Raw genomic sequence first — 17,205 nt, forward strand, 5'->3', positions numbered from 1 at the left:
AGTCGTTATTGTCTTAGTTTTATTAAAATGCGTTCTTTTTATTTTCGGGCGGAAAACAGCAACTTTCCCGGGCAAAAAATTGTCAAAGGCAACGGCCAAAAATGGAACTCTGGCAACAGCCATTTCTGCCAATTTGTGTGCAATTTAAAGTGTCCGAAGGGGGACCCTGTGCTCCGTGGTACATACACAAAAAGTTGGCCACTATTTTACCGTGGTTCTTCGGGGCGTGGCGATGGGGACGGGACCGGGGTCAAGGGGTCCAAAAACTTGGCAGACACGGACACAGATGAGCAGACCGCAATGGAACTGACCGCGGGGATTCACTGACCGAAAAGAAGAAAGCAATCTAGCATCGCAAAATATAAGCGAAAAGGATTGGGTCCTTAAATGGGTATTCTCTATTTACAATATTTTTGTTTTTGCGGCGGCATAAAAATTGTAGTGACAGCCTTATATCAATGTACTTGATCGTTGTCACTAATCTACGATTACGTTCGTTAAACCGAAAACCGAAACCAATCCTGTTCGGGCGGATATTCGTATTACTTGAAACAGGTCGACCCATTTCTCTCAGTGCTCGGATGCATTGCTCATAAAGCGTTCAGCGGCCCTGGCACAAATGGTGCGGGGGGTGTAGTCCTCTTCAGGGGGGTAACACTGCTGCATTAACGCTGACCGAAAAATCTCTGCAGCTGAAGTTGAGCTTACATTTTCTTTTTTTTTTTTTTTTGCAACCGAATAAAAAGGACAGAAAAGTATTTCGCGGACAAAGCAGCCAAAACCACCTCCGCCCACCCCCGGCGGTGCTGTTGCAACAATAACGGTACATTACAAGTGCCAGGCAAAAGCATCGAGTTAGTTAGTTTGCCGCCACAAGTCCCCTTGGCCCCTCTCCACAACACCCCTGTTCACAATTTCTGCGGTCTTGTTAGTCTGGGCTGGCAAGTTGGTTAAAAAGTTGTTGATGCAGTTACTCCTCCTTCTGCCCGCCACGCCCCCTTTTGCGACGACATTTGTGCTAATGGCTGCCAACGACCTGGACAGCAAAACCGAACAGCCCTTGTCCCCCTCTTTTACGACGCCCCTGCCCCACATGGCAAACATGTTGCATACGCTGCGGCGTAAGCGAAAAATTTCCAGCGAACAGCTTTTTGGCCAAGCAAACACACAGCGGGTTAAGTGGGCGAGTTTGCCACAACATTTGTGTTCAAGAATAATTAAATTAAGCTGTCAGTCTGACCGAGAAAATTGCAAATACACTCAACATTATGATGCACTTTCAAATGTACACATACCATACATACAAGTTTGAACTCAAAGGGCCGATTTAATGGCAGTTCGAAACTATTATTTATTTTATTTTATTATCGACTAAACAATTAATTATTTAAACCTATTGAACGATGTAAATGGCACTTTCAAACTAATTTGTCATCGCATTAATTAATAACAATTTAATTTTAGTTCTAATAAGGAATTTGATCTTTACTGATACAATTTTGATGAAAATTTACAAGATTGCATATGTTGAATTGCTTATGAGATATGGTATTTCGTCCAAGTACAAAGTGATCCAAAATAATTTAAAAAAACTTGAAACAATTTTTAGGTACAGTATCAAAGTAATGCAAATAATTTTGAAAAATCATTCCAAAAATCATTGTGATAGACTGCGTTTAGTTCGCTTGAGGCCCTTCTGAGTTCCCAATAAATACCTCCTCCTTGGAGGTATTCTCCTTTTCCGCAAGTTCTATTTCGATGTCGTCTTCGCGAAAGGTGCCCTCATTAGGATTAGGCGATATGGGCCCCACTCTACCCTCATCCTCTAGAATGGTGAACTGTAGGTCGACGTCCAGCGTGTAGTCTTCAGTGTGCTCCTTCATTTCGCGATGTGTGAATCGCATAAAATGCGGACTGTCCGAAAGCAGATCGCAATTCTTCAGGGTCTCCGAGCCTTGACAGGTCTGAATCATCTGCCGACGTGGCACTCCCGGAGTGTTTTCTCCGATATTCACGGATACCAACAAAGGCGTCTGGGCCTGGGGACAGCACAGCCACAGAATATAGATATGGGTCACTCGCGGTCCGACGGGCATCGAGTCCCAGGAAGTCTTCCACAGCATTATCAGGACGGGCAATTGGCACTCCCAGTCCTTGTAGATATTGGGTAGATTTAAGTTCCTGGTCGCGTTGTTGCCACTCTCGTAGATCATCAGACCCACACAGTTGCTTTTGCCCCTGTCCTCGGGCAAGGATTTTCCACACAGCTTCAGAACCTTTGGCTCCTTGGGCTTCATTTCCATTGTAATAATGTGCTCGTGGTGCATCAGGCAGTGACTTAGGAGCTGCTCAGGATTGAACATCAAGTCGCAATTGCTCAGCGGACAAGCCATGTCCAGCTTCTGCAATCTCCAGTATTTGCGCACCTCGACTGCAGTATTTCTCAGCCGCTCATAGCGAATTTCCGGAGAACTGATTCTGCCATGTGGGGAAGCGGAAATGGCTTCTGCGCCGCCGCGCATGGGCACTCTTCCGCCCGCCGGAAGAGACAGCTTGCAGTCCATATACAAGCGCCTACGGTGATCGGGCATCAAGCTGGTGAAGCAGATCTCCACCTCCTCATCGGTATCATTACCATCGTTCTCGTTCTCCAGACGACATGCACTCGCCATCACAGCTTCCGGCGTGGTGTCCAGGGAGTACTCCGACTGAGCGAGATCCAGGACGGCAGATATACCAATGCCAGACTCGGAGCACCTACAGAATGCACCGGATGTCGATGGTTGCTCGCCCTCGCAATTGTTGTTCTCCATTTAGGAATTTTTAAGAAAATGTCGGTTTTTTTTTTTTGTGATTATAATTCTGTGTGAGTCGAACTGTTGACGTCTCGACGTAAAATTATACTGATGACAGAAGGTTAGAACAAATGAAATCAACTTTTGATTACTTATTTCACAAACTACTTGTTTATTTTTTTTTTCTAACGGTTTCAAGTTAATATTATGTGATTCTTTTAATGAGTTCCATGACGGAGTCACGAGCGTGGAATTATCGTCTTTAGAAGAGATTCCTAGACTGCAACTGAGACAATGCTATCAAAACTCTGGAGAACATTTTGTTGCATTTGTAATTTCCGGTTTCGCACACACATGCATACATAGTTGAAAAAGAAAATGCGAAAGAAAAATGTGTCAACATACAAGACAAAGCAAAACACAAACAAAACTCAAGTTGCCTCTGTAGAACAACGAAATGCAACTAGGGGTAAAAAGGGGGGAGGGGGAATCGCTTCCAAGGGAGAGGGCAACAGTCGGACTAGGACTGCAAACTCCCTGTGGCCACCCCCCTCCCACGCCACTACTTTCGTCCACCTCCCACTGGCAACTCCTTTAGTTTCAAATCGACAATGGAATGAACCGCCGCAGAGGAAGTGCGGTCTATTGCAGTAAAATCGGAGTTCAATCAACATATGTCAAGACCTTCAATAAATTTAAAAGATTATGACTGATTAAATCAAAACAAATTTTAAACCAATTTCATAAACCAATTTCATAATAACACTGATTATTTGGATAGCTTTTGTTAATTTATTCACTGTAATATGTATTAGATATTTAAAAACTTCTGTATAGCAAGTGTATATTTAAATTGATTCCGATTGTAATTTATTTAAGCTAATGAGGACAAGATGCATGAAGAGATAAAAACATAAATGAAGAACGTTATTTCAATTAATAAGTATTTTTTGGGACCTTTTATACATTTATGTCGCGCAACTTGGTAACAATAATAAAAACGAGCTGAGTCACGTGCTCGCGCCGTTTGTTTATGGCTTTCTCCCTTTTACTTCGCTTTTACTTCATTAGTTTCGAGGGGAAAACTCCACCTCTCTTTCCTTAGCCATGCTCCCTGGGTTTTCCGCTCTTCCCACTTGGTATCGCTTTTCCTTTTCGAGCTTTTGAGCTGCAATTGTCAGCTTACAGTGCAGCCAACCGCAAATGGCAAACAGGCCAAAGCCGCTGTATCTCTAGATTCGATGATATCTTTAAGACGGATTTTCATTGCTTACCGTTTGCTTTAATTGAGTTTTTACAATTTGATATCTACCTAAAAGGAAAGTAGCCTTCTTCATCATAAGCAACCCTCACCTGAAACAAATAAGAAAACATTTTTGTCAGCGAATCAGCATTCAAGAAGTGCTTGTATTAAGAACCAACAAGGAAAGGATTTTAAAAGGTCAATTGAAGAAAATTCAACTTTGAGCTCGCACATTTGCACGCACACAGACCCCCGGGATGCAGTGGGGTTAAGCGAAGGGTTCATAAGGCACATATCCACACATAAAGATTTCCATTTCCCTGCTGCTGTCTTGACAACAACCCAGACAACAATGTGTAAAACAATTGTGCTCGCAGTTAATTTGTGTGGTACGACAATCTAGTATCACCTCAGCACTCGAAGAAAAAACGCGCAGAACATGGGTTCTCTTATCGAAAAGGATGGAATATCGACAAGGAACCATATATTGAGCAAAGTAAACTGCGCTAATATTGTCATTATCTCCAAAGTTTATTAAGCATTTAATGATTTTAATTGCGAATATCGCCTGAAATTTTGTTCGCTTGCTGAATGCTCAGTGTATGCTGTATGATAATATTACTGCGAGTGACACTCGCACACATGGCGTATACGCAATGTGCCAAAGTTTATACGAAATTAATGTTAATTACGACGCGAGTATAGCTATCCATCTCAGTCGCACGGTCGTGGCAGCATCTGTGTCCTGTCGGGAAGTGGGCGGAAAGTGTGGGTGGGAAATGGAAAATGGCAGGGAAATGGGGAATGCAATTTGCCAGCAGCGCATTTAACAAGCTGAACGCGCTTAAGCCGAAGGATTCAGCATCGAATGAGTCGACAAAAGTGCATCGAATCGTCCTGAAAAGGAATGATTAATAACCGTAATCGATAAACGTGAAAAATTGATGCGTGATGGATGCACGAATTACGAATGAGTCCGTAAATTAAAACTCGTGGTACATATGTATATTTTCCACAGCAATAAATTTTAGAAAGAGGGGAATCCTTCACGAAATCATTGTGGTAGTTATTTAAATGTTGCAAATGAACGAGGAGAGCAAAATCTTTTGACAACAATTTCCGCTTGGCCACTGATTAATTGTAGAATTAACTGAACAACAGGCCTCATACAATTTCGCTTATAACAATAGCCCGAATCATCGCTCATCTTTATCGGAGCAATCAATCGAATTCACCTTTCGGCATGCCGATAAATCCCGCTTAAGCCATTCGGTTGCACAAAGGCAGGCAATTTTTCGTGTTTTATTTTTTCTTCTATATGTATTTTTCTCTATTTATTCTCCGCCTTATTTTGTTTGCTGAATTGAACAACTTGTGCCAGATGCGGGGATTCCCATGATCCAAGGAAGGAGCTCCCTCGCCGTTTGCCGTGATGTGGCACAAATGGCAATGCGCTTAACGTGTTTCGTGTTGCTTCTGCCGCTGCTGATGATGCCGCTGCTGTTACTGCAATGCAACAAAGGCAGCCGTGCCACGCCCCTCACCCACAACGCGTCCAGAGGAGACACCTTGGCACCCACGCACAGACACAATTTATAAAAGCCACAACAAATGTCTGAGGCTGTAAACTTTCCGTAAATCTTTGCAGCAATGTCTGCCAGCGGCAGCAGCAGCAGAAACAACAGCAACACTGGCTGCAACAGCAACAATAGAAGACAAGGACGATGACGACGACGATGACGTCGTCACGCGGATGTTTCGACGCGACTCTGAAGGATTTTCATGGCTGGTAGCTAAAGCCTTCCCCGTTTCTCCAACGTTCCCTCTTGCCGTTGCTGCCGTGCACGTATGTTCTGCTGATGTTGCCGCTGCGCTCGGTGGCTTGTGTTGCATGTTGCCGTCAGCATGTCAGAGCCCCCAACACGTTGCAAAATGCGCTTACACACATGTAAGCACATGTTGGGGCAGAAAACGCAGCTAGAGTCGCCCTTTAAGTGCCCTTTATGAGCGGGAAAATTTCGTTCTTATAATCGTAGCACATTCTAAATGCTAAAAGATGGAAGCTAAGAACTTATGCCCCAATTTAATTGAAAATATTAAGACTTATGATTAAACAATCAATAATACTTAAATAAAAATACAAACATTTGTAAAGAAGTTACGAAATGCTATACGGAAATTATAGAAAAGCTATAGATTCAATATACAAAATGTATATAACATGGAATGGTCCGTAAATATTTACTTATTAGAACAGAGCAGTTTCGGCAAAGTTCCACTTGCGAAACAACCAAGGGAAAACGTTACATTGTCATCGTCTCAGCGTTTTGCGTGACAGCATTTTCTTGGCACTGACTGTTAACATTTTGCCAGCTTCCCAGCTTCCCAGCTTTCCCGTCTGTCCCATCAGCTGTTGTTCGCCAGAGTCTTTGCCTTCATTAAGCTAATCCAGACATGATCATGCATATATGTATGTATAGTTCATATATCGCACCTGAAGGGAGCTTGGAAGGCCCAGACCGAAGCGTTGAACCCGGAGACGAGGCTTTTCCAGATGCTCAGGCGTTTGCAGCGTTTTCAGTTTTAATATACACAAAAACATGCATGTGCTGGCTTTTACCCGCTTTTCCTCGGGCATGACAAACTTTTTTATGTAAATTCTGAGGCTGGTGCTCCTGTTGTTTTACTTTCTGTTTGCACCTGTGTGCCCGACAAAAGGAAAGGTAGGGGAAAACTTTGCGGCGCAAAATAATGTTCAACAAAGGTTGAACAATACGCAAAATGATAAAAAAAAGCAGCAATAGCGAGTAGCAAGACCAAAAATCCCATCTAATCGAATCAAATTTCCCCGAACACACTTTTCAGGTCACTTCCGAACTGTTGCCCTAAACACTTGACAAACTTTCAATTGCCTGGGTTTTCGGCCAGTTCAAAGTTCAGGGATACCCCAATCAAGCCTTAACTTTTGGCCAAACAAAATTTTGTGGCCAATGCAGCTGGCATAAAAGCTGGAAAATTAATTGAAAGCGAATAGATAAGTTCAGGAAGCGAAAGAGAGCGCACAGACGGACGGCCAATGATTGATTAAGTCCGGATTTTCCCAGGGAAATGCGGGGGAAGGCCGGGAAAAGTCAAGTCGCATTGAATGGAAGGGAGTCGAATGGAAGCGAATGGAATCGAATGGAATCGAATCAAGTGGAGTCAAGTCGAGTCATCATCAAATGCGATTAGACAGTCAGCCCGGAGATTAGACATTCGCACTGACCTGAGACATCGGCAAAGATATAATGGGGGACCTACTTATACAGCTACATACATATATTATGGCCGGCACGACGACAGACATCTGTCGATGGCTTCTCAACAGTCATTTTCCGACGAATACTAAATTGCCTCTAATCTACTTTATCATCGACACCAGGAAACAGACAGAGAGCCTAGGCAAGTGCTGGAGAATGAGAAAGAGGCAATTTCCATTAACCACTTTGAAAAATAATGTAGTGTGGATGATGAGAAAGTGTACATTTTCAAAACTGATTTGCCTTTAAATGTGCATATTGGTTGCCATTTTTTAAGTTTTCCCCAAAATGCTGAAACTTCCAGTCTATGGGAGGAGAATGTTAAAAATAAGTTCGCCTTCCACTGGTGGCTTCGATAACATATCGCACTATTAGAAATTAGACCTAATTACCCGTAATCATAATAAACGGGTATAAAAAACGAAGAAAAGCGTGGGAAATATACGCAGGACACGGGACCCAAAAGTGTCGCCCCGTGACGGCCATAAATATGATGATAATTAAGTGTGTGTCTGGCACATATACTCAATTTGGCCTTATTAACCTAAAAAATGACACAGATATTAATTTTCCGCACACATGTGCCCGCTTTTCCGCCCAGTTCGCCCCTCACTTTCCGCTCACTCGCACACGCACGCACAAAGCCTAAACGTAAACGAGTAAATTGGCAGATTTAAGCAGTAAACAAAAAAAAAAAAAAAAAAAAACAAAAAAAGAACATGGCCCAAACAACACTTCTATCCTTCTCTTTCTGCGGCCCTGGCTGCCGTCTCTTTCGCCGAAGCGAAAGTATAAAGGAAAAAATGTCAACAATCTATTGACAGCTGAGACTGTAACTGATTGTAAGGAGTAAACAGAGACGGAACGGGCGGGGCTAGTAAATGCGGCAGGGGTGTGTTGCAAAGGGGGCGGGAAAAGCAGGCCACGTAGCAAACAAAGCCATAAGCGCCTCTCGCACACACATACTCACACACAGGAGGCACTGTGAGCAGGGGTAGAGGAAGAGCAGGGGAAGAGGAAGAGCAGGGGTAGAGGAAGCACAGCAGAGAAAATGTGTAATTTAAATTCATTATAGTCTTCGTCTTGCCAGATCTCGATTCTCGTTATTCCGCAACAGTCCGCAGAAACGGAAAAACTGTTAAAAAGCACAGTGAACATACTTGAGTCCACCACCAGGTTTTCTGCGGCCAACCAGCGAGCGAGCGAGAAGTCGGTGAAAATGGCGTGGAAATTCGAAAGAAACCAAACCTACGGCTGAGAGCAGCCAAAGCCGATGATTTAGGCCCGGAGTCGGACGACTTTGAGAATGGCTATGTTGAGGATGTGCAGGATGAGCCCGCCACCATCGATTGCAATGAGAAGCAGGCATTCGAGAGCCCTGCGATCGATGCCAAGAAGTTCTACTTTGCGGACCATTTCGACGACGTGGAGGCGTCCAGGGACAGTCAACCACCATACAAGTCGGAGTCGCCACGATAAGACACCTGTGGGTCATGCTACACACAAGGCTGTCGATCAAAGAACACCCGGCGGAAACAAATAGAGAGACTGCGAGCGTCGCTATGGCGTAAGCGCTCATAAAACAGCAGGGGTCCAAGGCAGGAGCGCAAGCTACTCATCCAGTATGACTGCAGGGCGTCAATACGATATAGGGGACGTAGCTACCGAAAAATTTTCATATGTGCCCTGCCCCATGTGTGCCCTGAGGGTGTGCTTCGGTTTTCGGACGACGCAGACCGAGTCATAGCTGGAACTCTTCCTAAAGTCATGTTGGCGGTGGATGCAAAGGTGATCTATGACAAGATAAAGAAGATCGAAGGAGAGTACAGCACTGCTCAGTCGAAGGCAGAAGTCAAAGAAGGGGCGATGGACCCAGAGGATCATCCAGAAAGTGAGGAGATGGACCCTAAGAGGGCATGACGAACCAGATTCTAAGTGAGCATGGATGCTTCAGGACGTTGACCACAACTTCTGAGCACATAACTTTTAATTGTCGGCGGTTCAACCGGGGTTTATAACCCATTATACCCATAACCCATCCAAATAAAATCTTACTAATAAAACACAGTGCACTTTATGCATATACGAACTATTACAAGTTAGAAAATAATTGAATTCTAAAAATAAAAATCAAAGAACTATGTTCTGAAGACAACATTAAGGACAAACCTCAATTAAATTACGCGAATTAGGTGCGAACTTAAAAATGCTTTACAGATATATGGGGCGAAAAACAAGCCGCGAAATGTTCATAAGCCACTTCACGCTGAGTGTTCTTAAATCCAGATTTATTTGCATTTAAAGAACACTTCCAATCAGGGCGCAACATCAAACGGAATAAAATCGAAATTAAGCGAAAACGAAGCACCCAAATAGCAAAAAAGAAAGCCAGAGATCCCGAATTCCTCTAATTTAGATGTCAATAATTTCGTTTGAATAGCACACCCCCAGCAGAAATACATGTACATGTGCGTGCGGTTTCGCCACTGCCATTATTTTCGCACTCCACTCCAAAAACCATTGGAAAATAAATAAAATATCATAAAAAAAAAAAATGTATATAATATTGCGGGGGAGAGAGAATGTGTAGCATGTGTGCGCGATAATAATAACATCAAATTAAAATATTGTAATTCGTTTTCATGTATTCTTTTTTTGCTGTTCCTGTCTGGTGGGATTTTTCCCTCAAATACCCTGTAAAAAGGAAATATATTCAGTTCGCTGCATGTGGCTTAATAATTGGTGTATGATCTAGGACTTGTGCACGCGTTGTGAACTCACATTTCCAGGGTAACTCGCTGGTCGACCTTTGTCGCATAAACAGCGCCTATCTAAGTCCTTCTCCTGCCTGCCCCCATATATTTATGGCCTAATATATTATATATTTATGTGTCTGTCATTTAATAAATTCTGCTGATAATGTCATAGACATCAGCGTAAAGATGACCTCCGACCCCTGTGACTTCGGGTGTGTGTGTGTGTATTTGGTGCTTCGCATGATTTGCTCCCATGATTTGTGTTGGTCAAAGTGGCAGAGGAGGAATGCCACAAGGAGTCAATTTTTATTGTTGTTTATTGTTATTTATTTATGTTTACGTTTTGCCCTCTTTGGCCAGATTTGCTTGCCCCTTTTGATGCACAGGGCGTATACGCAACATGGCTTCCGTGTATCGGAAAAAACCATAGCTAGTTGGTTTTAATAAGAGAAACTGAATGCATACTTTTCATGCTAGAAGTGCTCTTATTATTTGCTAAGCAAGTTAAATTTTTAGGTCGTGTGCGTATACTTAATTTCTCCAGGAGTGAGCGTAACTTATGGTTGAGCTTGGGGAATCAATGTTTGAGTCGGACTGTTATAGATGTGTTCAAGATGTTCATAATATATAGTCATAAAAAATTTATAAAAATTCACAAAGTAGCTGAGAATAATAAATTAAAAACATTTCTTCAATTCGTCTGTAACTTGCGTGTTCCTTAAACAACGATGAATAACAAAACAATTAAAAGGTAAAAACGCACCACTTTCTTTTTCGCCCCTCTTCAAATTTTCTCCATTTTACCGCTTATGCAGCATTTTAACTGCCTTTTATTTGTTGTTCTTGTCGCTGACTCAGCTGTCGATGTTTCCCCCTTCCACAGTCACATCTTTCGACCCCATTTGCATATCACATTTACCAATTTTTTGTGCGTTCTCAAGTGGGATTCATTTCGATGCTCAAAAACTGCTCAAAAGCCTTCAAATTGTGATCCATAAATAACAGGGAAAAAGCGACAGAAAGCCCAAGTGATGGGCACAAAGGAAGAAGACTGCTCTTGTACTTGAATCGATGGTTGGCAATGAAGTCAATTACATAAACGGCAAGGAGAAATGAAAGCGGGGCATAAAATTTGGAAATCATGAGGTAGTCAATGATACGTTGAAGAGCCTGAAATAAAAATATGAAAGAATGAAGGGGAGTGAATTTAGATGACATGTTGAAAATTCGTTTAGGCAAACATATACGAATACATATTTTATTTTGAAAGTAGATTTAAAAATGTATAAAAAAGAAACCCAATTTTATGTTCAGTAGAAAGAATTGAAATACCCAATAAGAAGGTCTAGAAAGTAGAGAATAAACGGAGAAACAAGTGCTTCGCAAATATTAAGAGACATACAAAAAAGGGGTGGCAATATAATTATATTAATTGGTGAGTAAATTAACAAGTCACAAAGAAGGCGGAAGTAAGACGGGGATAAACCTGAGTAGGAAAACTGACTTGGGGGGAAATCAAATATGGGGTCAGCTGCCAGTCAACACCTGCCACGCCCCCCAGTCCAGCCCCTTGCCGCGTATTCCATTTACCTGCCAATTTCCAACACCAGAGGGCGTCAAAGTGACGTGTCGTCTGACTTGCTGCCTTTTCCCGCTTTTCCCTCGTTTCCCTCTTTTTCGGCCCCATCGTCATTCTCCTTGCCACCTTGGCTTTCCCTGCTTTTCCGCGCCTCGTCGAGTCCCCGCTCCTTTTCGGTATGTGAAGCATTTAAAAGTCACTTAAGTGGAAATTAAAAAGAAATTATTCACTTTGGCACAAACGCACATACCCGTACAAACTCGTGCAAGTGTTTCCCCAGCTTCTTTTGCCTCAATTGCTTTTTTATTTTTTCCAGATTTATATTTTTTTATTTGCTCCGCTCCGTTTGTTTGTTTGCTGTAATTGTTGTGGTCTGCCTCATTATTTGTATCTGGTCAAGGGAAAGCGGTGGAAAAGCGGTTGAAAGGCGAGCCCCAAAGCAGATAGCATACCACTCCCCTCTTAAAAGTCACTCCTCCACCCCTTTTAATTGTGGTTCATTTTCCGAGTCTTTTGAGTTTCGGGTCCTTCGGGCTTGTAGCACATTTCCCACATTTTCCTACATTTAACCACAATATTTTTGTGGAATTGCTCGCAAATTGTTTATAGCTGACCTCAAAGCTATTTTGGGGACCATGGCCAACAGAGCCAAGGTGTTGGCCATCATTGTCCCTATTTTTTGACCCACTGAGCTGGATTTGGATTAATTTTAATGGCAATTAGTAAATGAAATTAGAGAAGAGTTTATGGCATTACCTTATTGCTGTTGTCCGAAAAGCGACTACAATTATATTTTATCCCAAAGCTTAATTAGCTTGGTCATTTTAATTTTCGGATTACAGATAAATTAAAAGTATACACCTACGTTTTTGCCACTGAAATCAGTCAGCGGCACACGTAGTGACGAAGAGCACCAGGAAAAACCGACACACATGAATTGAGTGAAATTTAGGCGCAGAGCTTCTTTGCTTGCTATGTGCGTATGTTAGTGTATATACATATGTCTTCATAATTTGTCCCCTTTTATTCCTTGCATTTGTGTCATGTTCCAAGCATCCATTTTTTGATGTCATCCGCGGACTCATCAACTTAATCATTGAAGAAGAAGGAACAATTTGCCTTGCACAGATCCTTCGTCCTTTTCGCAGCGTCCTGCTTAAAACTGAAAAAGCGGAGAAAAGAGCAGAGCGCAGCACAAAAAAAAAAAAAAGAAAAGAGGGAAAATAAATAATGTGAGAAGAGGAAACATTCAGCTTCGTTGACGGCGACCCATTGACCAAGTTAAAAGGGCTAGAGCTATACGGAATATGTGGGGATATGGCCACACATGTGTGAGTTATGCAAATCATATATATGTATATATCATATATATGATATATTTTTTCCTCTTGCTGCGGAGGCACTTCAAATGCGGTTTGGGGCCGCGGAATCAAGCGCCAAGAGACCTCATAAAAACGACTAACGCGACTGGCTCACACAGATACGCACTCACACTGGCGCACATATTGAGTTGTGGCTTAATGCCACACAGAGACACACACTAGCGCACGGACACACATAGGGGTTCAAAGTTTGGCAGAAGGAGCGCAAAAACCAAAACAGAAATATTTCGCTCCACTTTTTTGTACGAGGTTTTTTTTTTTTAATATTTTCTTCCCACAAAATTTGTGTCATGCCATGTGCTCAGGATTGCATAAGCCCCTTTTCAGGAGGCCCCCAGCCCCTTTCACCACGCCCCTGTCAGCCACAGCTTCATTTGGCAACAGAAATATTTCGCAGATTAAACAGGGAATTGAAAGTGGATGAGGAGCCGGAACAGCAGCCGTAACTATAAATTAAAAAAAGACTAATTCACAAAATTGAGGTATGTAATTAAATTGGGAAAAGGTAATTAAAAGGAAAATATTTTAGTTCTTCAAATGAAACAAGAGATATTGCTATAGTCGAGCTCACCGGCTATCAGATACCCGTTAATCAGCTAGTGTGAATGCGAACGCGAAATTTCACCATTTTTCTGGGATATCTATAGATATTGGTGAATAAAATAAGAAAAAATTTTAAAATTGTTTGAAAGTGCTTTTGCTTATCAATAAAAATTTTTTAAAGTCTAATAAAAATGTGAAAAAATATCAACACATATATAAAAAGTGTTTGCGTGGCAGTTTTGTGCGGTTTGTAGGAGTTAGGAAAGGCGTGGCAACATGGGCTAGCAAACTTGCGCTGCGTCTATGTCTCTAGAATCTGTATGCTAAATCTCACCCTTGTAGCTTTTTTAGTTCCTGAGATCTCGACGTCCATACGAACAGACGGACATGAAGAAGAATATATATACTTTATATAGTCGGAAACCCTTCTGCCCTGTTACATACTTCTTAACGAATCTAGCATGACCTTTTACTCTACGAGTAACGGGTATAAAAATGAGTTTAATATATATAAATTAATTTCACTCAACATAATAATGGTATATATATACAGCAATGAAATACCTTAAATAAAGAAGCTTAAGAGTAAGTTCGCAAAAAGTGGCGAAAAATTTGCCGAACATAATATATTTAGTATTTTTTATATTATATATATTATATATACTTATATTATATATTATATTATATATATTTAGTATATATTTATATATTATACACGAACTGGAAAGCTTCTGAATAGATCTGCATGTGATATTTCAATTTAAAATAGAGCTGCAAACGCAACTGGAATTAGGGATTAGGATGACAGGGCGACAACCACAAAGCCGTCAGCACAGCAACACTTCAATTTCCCATTTCCCGCCGCTTCATCGAGTTCCACATTCGCTTCGCTGGCAACTTAAATTTTTCCCCCACTCAACACAGGGACGGAGTTCGAATAGAGCGCTGCTTTCAAGAGGGATTTCGCACGGGCGTGCGAGGATGCCTTTCAATGCGGGTTTTCCACTAGCATCTGTGATGCACTGCATCCACTGCAAAAAGTTCATTAATCTAGTTACAAGTTCGCGCAGACAGTTCGCATAATCAATCAATAGACACACGATGGCGCTTCCTCGGCGAGGGGCAGGAAATTCTGGGGCGTAAACATGATGAAAACCTCGCCCCTCCGCAGGACACCACACGCCACTGTATAGGTAGGCGTCACTGTTGTTCGTTGTGTCAGTTTTTTTTTCGGTTTTCTGCCCGCTGAGTGACAAGAACAGAAGAGCATTTTCTAAGCGGGTTTTCTTCGGCTTTTCTTTGCCTGCGAAAACGGCTAGAGGAACAGTGAAAAGTTAATTAAGTTAGAGCACATATATACAAATGCCGAGGTTAATATGCAACGAATTGGTCATAGTGTTATCGAAGTTATCCAAATTATAATCATAAATTTGTATCGGTAAAATAGAGCAGTTAGAATAGAATAGAATCGGCATCAGAACTTCTGCTTTACTTTCATTAATCTTTCTGAACTTTGATTCACGTCGACATGTAAACCGATGAAGCCGGATGAATGCATCTCGAATACAAAGTTGGGAAGTAAGAGGTCTTCGCACTAATCGAGTTGTCTTATAAACTAAATTTATTTTCACGAAACCTCATCTATCCTAAGCAATCAAATTAAATATGAAAAACATAAAGAGATACATTTACAAGTTATACAGTTTTTTTTTATTCTTGGTTACTAATTCAACACGAGTATCGGGTACTTAAACTTGCAAAATTCCAATTTTAATCAAGCTCTACAAAAGTTACTTCGAGGCGGTTATTTGAATTATTTTTTTTTTCTGGTTTAGATGATTTTACATTTTCCTCGTTTAAAAGTTTTAGACTACTTTCATTGTTGACTACCGATTTTGGTTCCTCTTTGGCCAGATCATCCTTATGCTGCGCGATCTCTTCGGTAGGCGGTCGATTATTCCGATTACTATGAAGTCGATGGTGATGATGACAGCAACTGCACCCATTTTGCTGTTCCTGTATCCGCTGTTTTTCCAACCGATTGCGAGTTCTCACCTCGGGATGACCAAAGCAGTGTTCGCACTCGTCGTCCGTGGAGGACGAACTCTCGCCGAAAGGATGTGGCTTTCGATAGATGCAGCAGCATTTCGATTTGCGCCGGTTCATGTGCTCGTTATCGATAACGCCGGCATGAAAGTGGACGTGCCGTTCGGTTATCGGCCTCTGCTGCGCCAATCGGAGGCAGTACATCGTGGGCGCGGCCACTGGCTGCAAGGACGTTTCAGTGCTTATCGCCGAGCCAACTCCGGAAAAGGTTTCCGATGCCCGAGAAGTTATCTGGGTTGACGACGACGCCCATTTTGGGTCTTTGGGCTCCGTTTGACCATTGACCATCGATAAATCGCAATTCGAATCCATATTAACAAAATCAGAAATATACGCTTAGAAATTTGGATGTATTAAAAAGAAAAACTTTACAATTTACATGTTATGTATACTACTGAGTTATATATGTCCTATATCTGTTTTCCAGGATGATAGCTTGAGAAGAGCCTTTGTGATCTTTACTTTTGTTCACATAACTATGTTTAATCATTTATTTATTTTTTTACCAGAATCATGTCAGTTACCGGATTTACCTAATGTTTACTTACATATATAATTTAGTTATAATACATGTATGTGCATAATGTTCATCTAAAGTTATGTCAATGGGAGAATTAATACAAATTATTTATTTATTCCTCTATTCCATTTATTCCTTTTTACATATCACTTTTTAAGGAGATATTCAATTTACAGCTAGTGAGTTTCGAGTTTCGATAGGTGTTGTGGCAGCTTGTGAGCCACCAAGTTTGCTGACCTCTTGCCATTTATTTCTTCTCTTTCTCCGCCTGTTCACCAGCCTCACTCTCCACTTGCCTGCCCCTCTCTTTCTGGCTGTCTCGTCTCCAGCTTTATCCGCAGTCATTTTGGCTGCCAAAACTTGTGCACGATTTACGTCAATTGGACAAGCGCCAGGACACGCCTTAACCCCGCAGTGCCCCCGTCCCAATAAGCCCGCAGCATTTCGCCCCACCCACTCTCCAGGCTTTCCCTCACCAAACAGTTTCCCAATTCCCAGAGCAGCTCCTTTGGCGGGCTCTATGTTTACCTAAAATGCAATCCTCCTTGCCCGGTGCAGTTTTGCATTTATTATTGGTAGAAAGGGTGAGAAATGGGTGGGGCGGTTGGCGGCTTGGGAAAGTCATTTTCCGTTTTACTTTACCACTTTGGCCTTTGAAAATTGCACAAAAATCCGCCCTTTCCCCATGTATATGTATATATATATATATATACATATATATTCGTATTTATTTTTTTTATTTACGCATGGCAAATAAATGTTGAAAATAATATGATGGCTGCTGTTCTGTGGGGTTAAGGAACTTTGTGCCAGCTTCGTTTTCGTTTTCTTGGCTTTCAGTTTTCCCCTCTAGTTTTTTTTTTTTTTTTACTTTTTTTAACCTTTTTTATTCTGTTGGCCTCGTGTTTTTTACTTCTTGTCTGCGTTTATCTGGCATTAGAAGCAAGAAAAATTATGTTTGCGGGCGAAAAAGGGGGTTTTG

General features: G+C 41.7%; 3 protein-coding genes and 1 pseudogene across 5 annotated transcripts in view, besides 1 other annotated feature; 1 reads left to right on the top strand and 3 right to left on the bottom strand.

The window, feature by feature from the left end:
- Nucleotides 1–17,205, bottom strand: part of shakB (shaking B) — a 165,980-nt gene that overhangs the window by 105,456 nt on the left and 43,319 nt on the right. The window lies entirely within an intron of this gene.
- Nucleotides 1,463–2,871, bottom strand: CG1314 (uncharacterized protein). Its single transcript, NM_134567.2, has one exon. The coding sequence runs from the start codon at nucleotides 2,811–2,813 to the stop codon at nucleotides 1,677–1,679; it is 1,137 nt and encodes a 378-aa protein (NP_608411.2). The 5' UTR covers nucleotides 2,814–2,871; the 3' UTR covers nucleotides 1,463–1,676.
- On the top strand, nucleotides 8,415–8,777 carry CR11235 (annotated as a pseudogene).
- Nucleotides 13,599–14,092: a mobile genetic element.
- Nucleotides 15,288–16,100, bottom strand: I-3 (Inhibitor-3). The gene has a single exon (NM_167716.3). The coding sequence runs from the start codon at nucleotides 16,013–16,015 to the stop codon at nucleotides 15,368–15,370; it is 648 nt and encodes a 215-aa protein (NP_728367.3). The 5' UTR covers nucleotides 16,016–16,100; the 3' UTR covers nucleotides 15,288–15,367.

Source organism: Drosophila melanogaster, chromosome X, assembly GCF_000001215.4.
Source record: "Drosophila melanogaster chromosome X".
NCBI lineage: Eukaryota > Metazoa > Arthropoda > Insecta > Diptera > Drosophilidae > Drosophila > Drosophila melanogaster.